This window comes from Bison bison, unplaced genomic scaffold (assembly GCF_000754665.1).
Source record: "Bison bison bison isolate TAMUID 2011002044 unplaced genomic scaffold, Bison_UMD1.0 scf7180017864407, whole genome shotgun sequence".
Lineage (NCBI taxonomy): Eukaryota > Metazoa > Chordata > Mammalia > Artiodactyla > Bovidae > Bison > Bison bison.
In genome coordinates, this window is record NW_011494976.1 from 99467 (window position 1) to 107781 (window position 8315).

General features: G+C 65.0%; 1 protein-coding gene across 1 annotated transcript in view; it reads left to right on the forward strand.

Moving 5' to 3' along the window:
- Window positions 1–8315, forward strand: part of LOC105002249 (cAMP-dependent protein kinase type I-beta regulatory subunit-like) — a 44234-nt gene that overhangs the window by 27639 nt on the left and 8280 nt on the right. The window contains exon 5 of the mRNA XM_010858783.1: window positions 5934–6092. Coding sequence (XP_010857085.1) covers window positions 5934–6092 — 159 coding nt within the window. The remainder of the gene's footprint in view (window positions 1–5933; window positions 6093–8315) is intronic.

Consider the following 8315-nt stretch of genomic DNA (forward strand, 5'->3'; position numbering starts at 1 on the left):
CCTGAGCCACGGCATCTCTATGTCAGCCCAGAAGGTTAGCATGGAGCCCCACCCCCGGCTCCTGGAGCCCAGATGCTCAGACCCGTGGGCGGATGCTGCCTCCTGGCTGTGGTCTCCAGCTCGGGCTGTCGGCCCAGATGGGGCAAGGTGGTGACTGCAAGGCTGTCCCTGTGTTGGCCTCAGCGGCTCCTCCAGTGGCCGGTGGGTGCGGGGTGGCTGGGAGCCTGAGGTGTGGGCCGTGGGGGCGGCCACGTGCAGAGGACCAGAGGTGCTCCATCAGGAACCCGGGGGCAGAGTGGCCGGATGCGTCCTGACCCTGGCTGTCGTCCCTGCTCCGGGTCTGCAAGTGCAGCTTCTCCTGGTCTGGAGCCGTGCTTCTGGCCCTGCCTTCAGGGGTGGGGAAGTGACCGTGGACCATGGACCGGAAGCGTGTGAGGGTCCTGGGGGCTCTGTAGGGGCCTCTGGGGAGCAGAGGCCAGGCCCACTGCACTGTGACCCTGAAGCCCTCAAGATACCCTGGGGCCCCCCTCAGAGGCCCCACTCTGCCTTTAACAGGAGGGCTTGGGGGTGGCCATCCAGAGCCACCTTCTGAAAGCTGCCCCCTCGCCAGCAGTGCCCTGGGGGCAGTGGCCGGCTGACCGGATGCCAGAAGCACCAGCTCGGTTTAAATTACGGTTTTCCAGGGAGATGCGGACAGTGCTGGCCGCAGCGTGTGTTCCGCCGAGAGCTATAATCCGTCTTCCTAAGTATAAAAATATCTCCCAATTTGTTTTATTCATGGAACATAGCATTTCCACTTGGAAGGGCGCTCCACGGCCAGCTTCGTGGCTCAGGAGCACTTTTCCTTCCCTCCAGGCCGTCCGGGCACCTGGTGCTTTGGGGCCTCCTGGGGGGAGGCTGCCGTACCCGGGCTCTGCCCTGGCCCGGGCCCCTCCCACCTCACCAGACGTCTGTGGGCACAGCCGCGTCCAGCCTCCTGAGGTGGGGGGGCCTCGGGGGACAGGGCGCCCCAGGCCGTCTGGCTCCGTGGGTCACGGCCGGTCAGCCTGCTCGCCGGGTGTTCTGGTTTTTATTTTTTGGTCGGTAAAGTACACACACCGTAAAAGCTGCATCTTGACCTTTAGGTGTCCAGTTCGGGGCTGTGAACACATTCACATTGTTACGTGGCCCTCCCACCACCATCTCCAGGACATCTCGTCTTCCCAAACTGAGACTCTGTCCGCGTTAAAGTCTAACCCCGGGTCCTCCCCAGCCCCTGCCCGCTGTGTTCCATCATCTCTGTGAGCTGATGCCTCCAGGGGCCTCGTAGGGGCGGAGCCACACGGCGTCTGCCCTGGGTGGGGCTCACCCCACTGAGCGTCGCCTCCCAAGGTTGGTGCATGCTGCAGCAGGTGGCAGAGCTCCGGGCCTGTCCGCCGAGTCACGGAAAGGACCCCTGTCTTGTTCATCAGCGATCGTGCCCGCCACGTGGCTGCCGCCGTGACCAGCGCTGCTGTGGACGACGGGCCGTGTGGGACCTGGGCATCCTGCTCTGGGTGCTGTCTGCTGGCTGGGCACTTCCTAGGTGCAGGGCGGCCGTGGCCCCCAACTGGCTGTGAAGCTTTCCTGCAGTGTCTCACCCACAGAGGGCGACTGGGGAACCTTCACCCTCCTGGGTCTCTGAGGAGGCCCTGGAGACCCCACTGTGGCCAGAAGCTGCTCTGGAATGGGGGAACAGGTGACCCCGAGCCCCCCCGTGGTGCTGGTGACGTGACGAGAGCTTGGGGAGGGCGTCGGCCCCTATGCATACTCCACACTGGGCCCCCGACAGGCTGCACGGTCACCCTGGAGCACGTGGCCCTCCAGACGGGACAGGGGCCCGATGGGGTCCTGCCTGTGGACCCCCGGGGAGTGTGAGGTTTGCGGGGGAGGGCCGAGAGCGTGGCGGGTCCACAGAGTGGACCAAGCTGGGGCCGGTCACCGGGGAGAGGATGCTGACCCCATGTCGTCACCCACGTGGCTCGGGCTCCACAGACAGGGTCCAGCAGAGAGACTTGGGGGAGCTGCTCTCAGGCGAAACGGGTCAGTCAGCCCCCCAACCCCTCCAGGCTCTTGGACTAAAGAGGCCTTAGGCTCGCGACCCGGTTTACCCTGGAAGAGCGGCTGTGGACCTGGGCTCACCTGCCCAGACGCCCCCACTTTTTGTGGCTGGAGCCCGGGACGCAGAGGAGCTGGGCCATTAACTTTTCTCATCGCCTGTGGAACCAAAAACAACAGCAGCTGGCACGCCCGGCTTGCTTCCTCGCCCGGGCGGCTCCGGGTTACTGGGAAATACCTGCAGGAGGGGGCAGGTCTGAGGTCGTGGGACAACACCCCCTCCAGCAAGTGGTCACTCGGTGACTGTCTCCAGTTACCCAGTTGCTTCAATGGATTTTCTATTTTCTGTGGCATCGCATGTTGAACTGAAGTGTCCTTGTGGGTAGGAGCAGGCGGGCAGGCAGCCTCGTGTGTTCTGGCTGTCTGGATAGGTGGGGCTGGGACCGTGGTGCTGCTTTGGGGGTGTCATCAAGCAGATTCCTGTGTCTTTAGTCATCACCTCCACCTCTGTCCAACGTGGGAACAAGAGCTGGTCCACGGTGGGTGGGCATCAGCGTCACCTGCCGACATCCTGGGCCGCACCCCCGGGGCTCTGGACCGGTCGGTCGTTGTTGGGGGGCAGGTTCCCAGGCTATGCTGTGCACCTGGTTTGCAGACCACCTGTCAAGGAACCTGGTCAAAGTCTGGGACACCCCTCACTGACCCTTGCTCTCCTCTGGGCGCCCCAAGCTGGGCTCCAGCTGTAGCAGGGGGGTGCGTCCTGGCTGTGAGCTGGCCTCAGCCCTGCCAGAACCTTCAGTGGTCCCGAGACACACCTCTCCCTGGTGGCCCGCGTAGCCTCCCCACGTGCCCCCTCGTGGCCCCCCCATATGGCCTCCCCCTCGTGGCCTCCCCCTCGTGGCCCCTATGTGGCCTCTCTGCGTGGCCTCCCCACACGGTCTTGCTGCGTACGGATCTTCCGAGTCCAGTCCTGCCTCGGGCTTTTTGCACGTCCTGTCCCATCTGCCTCCAACTCTCTTCACCCCTGGTCTTTGCACAGGACCCCTTGGGCTGGGCTTGAGTTTGCCCCTCGAAAGTCTCGTATGGTGGCTCTTCCCTGAATCATCTTCCTCCTTTCTCTCCGGTGCCTGCAGCTTGTTTTAAGGACAATTGAAAGTGAAAAAGTCACTCAGTCGTGTCCGACTCTTCGCGACCCCATGGACTATAGTCCGTGGACTTCTCCAGGCCAGAATAGTGGGGTGGGTAGCCTTTCCCTTCTCCAGGGGATCTTCCCAACCCAGGGATGGAACCCAGGTCTCCCGCATTGTGGGTGGATTCTTTACCAGCTGAGCCACCAGGGGAGCCCTTAAGAACGATCACATCTGGATAATCATTGCTGAGCCGCTGGTCAGTGAGTCCCTGTGAACTGGAATCTGCGTGTTTTCTGCTGCTGAAGCCAGCGGTGAGAACACGCAGGGCACCCCGGGCGCTGGGGTGACCCGGGGTGCCAGCAACTGAATGAGCCTGCGGGAACAGCGGCTGGGGTGCCTGGAGACCCTGCAGTGGCGCCGGGAGCGTGGGTGCCGCCAGTGCGGCCTCCCGCCCCTCCCCTACACAAGAAGGAACAACAAAAATGAAACAAAGCCCGAGGGAGCCCCTTTGCGTGCCAGCCGGGTGGGGCCGGGCGCTGCGCGGCCGTGCTGACAGCGGCCAGTGTCCCGAGAAGGATGGGCCTTTGTGCTCGGGGGGCGGCCTGGCCCCTCCTTGGTTCTACACAATGCTTTTCTCTGACGTCTCTGAGGATGCGGTCGGGGCTTAGTGAGGAAAGGGGTCCTCATGGCCCCCAGGGACGCGCTCTGGCCAAGTTGCCCTCGCTGGGGTGTGCCCTGCAGTGGCAGCCACCTGCCCGCTCTTCGGGGCACCATGGGGGAGCGGGGCTGCTGAGCGCCTGCCCTGCTCCCGGGGCCCTGTCTCTTCAGGGGGTGATGGGGCGGCCGGCCTGCCCCACAGGCACCCGAGGCAGTGGCTCCCTCTTCCCCCGAGGCTGCGGCGCTGTGGTGACCCGGCGCCAAGGGGGAGGGTGAGCTGGTGCAGACTGGGGGTGCTGCTCAGCGGACCGGGGGTCCCCACCTTGCCTCACGCGTGAGAGAGGAGGGCATTGAGTCACCTGCGGGGAGCTTCGTGGCCGCATCAGAGCTGAGGCTGGGCGGCGTCCATCACCCACGGGTAGTGCTGGTGCGGCCGTGAGAACTGTGGGCCAAACCCAGCACTCGGCATGCAGTGTGGGGGCCCAGGCCAGCTGCCCCACGGACACCCTCGGGCACGAAGCGCGGGAGGGCCCTGGGAGATCCTGGCCCCGGGAGATGTTCAGTGCCTGACCTGGGTGGCGGGACAGCTCAGCGCTGCACACATGGGGTCGTGTCCAGGCAGAAAGGGTGCTACAGACACGCGAGCCCCGCGTGGGCTTTACGGACACGACATGTGAGCCGCGCACGCTCTGCGGACATGTGAGCCCCGTATGTGGAGGGCCGGCCAGGCCAGGCCCCGGCACCGTGCCTGCCCCTCTGTGGACTCTGGTCCCTTTGGGACAATCGGAGGCTCCGGGGACGTGCCGGTGGAGAACATCTCGGGGCAGAGCCTGGCAGATACGCGCCCTGCCTGTGGGAGGATGGGCCTCGCCCTGGCCCCAGGGCCTCGCCGCGTGGGAGCCAGCTCCTCTGGCTCCTGGCGGGTCTGTGCAGGCCGGCGGGGCGGGCCAGTGCTTGTGGGAGGAGGTCCCCGCCTGGGGGGCTCCCCGAAGGGTTGCGTGTCGTATCGTCCTCCTGACGCCCTGTGCTCAGCAGGCCGGCCCTTCTCCCCACCCTGCTCACACCGCACACAGTATCACCGGCGTGGCGCCCACAGACGGGCGATTCTGAGCCTCAGTCATGGTCAAGATAATGTGTCATTGAGTCTATAAGAATTGCTTCCATGATTCGTCGCAATCCATTCTTCCCCGAAACGCACGCTTTTTGCCAATGGGAGCCATTCTTTAAGCTCATTGACACCGAGGCAATGAACAGAGGTTGTGTTAGCTGATAGTAAGCGAATCCACATAATGAACAATCCAGGCCATTCTGGCAGGACGAGGACCTGCAGTCAATGCATAGTCGCGACACTGTACGAGGCCACCGCCCTCGCCAGCTGAAAGGGAACCTTGTCCGCCTCTGGGCTCAGCCCTGGGCGCTGGCCTCCACTCCCATTGACTGCAGGCCTGGGCGCTTGGGCGCTGCCTGAGGGACGGGGGGGCCCCGGGGGACTCTGGCGGCCTGGCTCCTCGTGGGCCGCGGGGCCTGCTGGTGGAGGTGAGTGAGGGCCCAGCTGCTACATGGACCCTTTACGGACAGGAGGGCAGCTTGTGAATGAGGCGGCTGGGTTGGAGGGGTCGCCTAGGTGGGGCACGAGCATCCCGGCAGGGTGATGCCTGGTGGGGTGGCCCCCGCCCCGGGGCCCAGCAGGTGGCCATCTCCAGCTGGTGAGGAGCAGAGTGCGGCCTGGCCTGGTAGGTGGGGGTCCTGAGTGGTGCATCCCCTGGGGCCTGGCCAGGGTCGGCACCGACGGCATCTCCACCTTTGTGCCTGTCCAGCCTTGGTCTGGGCGGGCCTGGGCGTGAGGTGGGCACCTTGGCTGGTCCTGGGCAGGGCAGAGCACAGCTGAGTCCCACCACCTGTGAGGCATTGGGGGTGCAGGGACCTCCTGCCCTCCGGGGGTGCTGTGGAGGGTTCCCCATGCAGCAAGTGGCAGTGTGACCTCAGCCCCCAGTCCCCATGCCCTGCACGTGTGTGTGGACAGAGGGCGGGTGACCCCAGGCCCCCGACACTGTCCCCTGACCCTTGCAGGTGTACGTGAACGGAGAGTGGGTGACCAGCATCAGTGAAGGCGGGAGCTTTGGGGAGCTGGCCCTCATCTATGGCACCCCCAGGGCAGCGACCGTGAAGGCCAAGACGGACCTCAAGCTCTGGGGCATTGACCGGGACAGCTACCGGCGTATCCTCATGGTGAGCAAGTGAGCGGCACCTCAGGGGTGCCCCACCAGGGCCGGGAGGGCACCAGTTGAGTCTGACACCTGCCAAGCATCTCATAGGAACCCTGGTTGTGTCCGGGTGGGATGAGGTGGGATGAGATGGGGGGCGAGTGTTGGGGGGTGGTTCTGGAAATTTACCCAAAAGACAGGCAGGCAGCTGGGGAGGCTCCTTTGCTCTCCTTCCCCTTCCCCTTAAAACAGTCTGAAGTGTGGTTGTGATGACTGGAGCTCCAGCTGCCTTTCTGTGCCATAAGGTAACTTTCCCCAAGTGGGTGGAGTGAGTTCCCGGGAGGAGCCCAGCGTCTGCGGGGGCAGCAGGAGGACCACAGTCCCGGGCAGGCTGCAGGCCTCTCTGCTTCCTTACTGGGTGACAGTCGTTCTAGGTGTTCTTACATGCAGCCACCTCCTCTCTTCACGTTTTGGGTGTAGCTGCGCACGCCTGTGCATGTGGGGCTGTTGGGAACAACAGGGCCAGTGTTCACCAAGGGCTCTGGAGATGAGTTCCTGGGCAGAGGGGGCCCTTCCCAGGCAGAGGTGGCTGGGCCTTCCCCTGCCCACTCGGTGTTCATCCTGCACACTCACTGCCTGGCCCTCGTGCAGGGACCCGCCAGGGGTCGGGGAGGCTGGCGTGCTGGTGGAGGAGACAACCGAGCAGGCATGTCTCCTGGCGACAGTTTCCAAAGAGGGAGACAGAGAAGAAGGGGTAGGAGGGGGCAGGGCCCGCTGTTTCACGGAAGGCCCTGAAGCCCGCTCCCCAAGGTCCCCCGCGACACGGTGGTGTTGAGAGGCCTGCAGCAGGGAGCCCTTGGCTGTCCGGGAGGAGAGTGTCTGGGCAATGGGAGCAGCTGCTGCAGAGGCCCTGGGGTGCAGGCCTGGCTGGTGTGTGTGTGGACCAGTAGGGAGATGGCCAGGATGCCGGATCTCAGGGAAGGGGCAGTGGTGGGAGGGCTGGGTCCTTGGGCCCTCAGCCCCCAGGGGTCCTGGACTCAGACTCCCATTGCACCAGGCGCCCCTGCAGGAGTGTGGGCAGAGGAGTGGCAGGGGGCTTCCCGGGCCTTCCGGGTGAGCGTGAGAGCCTTCTGGATCGGGCAGGGTGAGGGGTGCCGCGCTGGTCTCGGGGAGTCCCCTCATGGCCCAGGTCCCCGGCCTGAGGCCCCTGAGAGCTGAGCACCGGCTCGTCGAGGGAGTCACGCTCCTTGCCTGTCATCTTCCCCCGGGGTGACTGCTGGCTCAGGTGCTTTTCTGAGCTGGTGGCACTGGAGGGCCTGGGCTGAGGGCAGCCCCCAGTGGGCCTGCCGGCCTGGAGGGAGGTCACGGAGGGGATGCGTTGCCGGGAGACCCGGGGGCTGCACGTGCCCTTGCCACGGGCCCTCAGGCCTCGGTCGTCTCCCAAAGACAAGCTGGGCCCTGCAGCTTCCGGGGGGCTGTGGTTGAGGCAGCTCCGGGATGTGCAGGACAGGCCCTGTGCGCTCAGTCTCGTCTGAGCCTGCACAGCGGTCTTGTCCTGGGGGCCCCTCTAGAGGGGCCCACTGTCGCGCCTGGTCCTTTGTGATGCGCTGGGGTCCAGTTCAGTCCTGGAGGCCTCTGTTTCATGCAGCTCCTCATCCACACACTCTGGGGTCATCCGCTGGCCGCCCGCCGTGTGCCCGGAGGCCCTGCCCTGCCCTGCCCAGTGAGGCGCGTCCTCGTGGAATGCGGCCCCCTCTCTTTGGTCTCAAACCTGCCCGGTCCTGCCTCCCCCGGAGGGCACCCTCCCCCGTGCTGGCTGCTCCAGCGCACCTGGCCCCGTTGCATAAGCCATTGTTCCTTTACCGCTGTCCACACCAAGTCGTTCTTGGCTGTGGGATTTCCGTGCCTGGAACCTTATATTGAGGGAAGTTCCCAAACCACCAAGGCAGCCGGCGCTTCCTCTGTTTTAATTCTGGATCCCTGGGCACTAAGAATAGCCGCGGCCGTGCCCGGAGCCGGCGGAGCCCTGTGTTTCGGGAGGACGATGACAGTGCGGCCCACTCAGAAGGGAGTGTCCGTGACGGCGGCCGCTTCTGCATCAGACTGTGGCCTGGGCGGACATGGGTGTGCCTGCTGCGCGATGAATGGACCCTGAGCTGGACACGCGTGGGGGACGCCGGGTGGGGGCTGGTGTCCCTAGGGAGAGGACCACCCACCTCTGAACCCCAGCACGCCCATCCGGGACGTG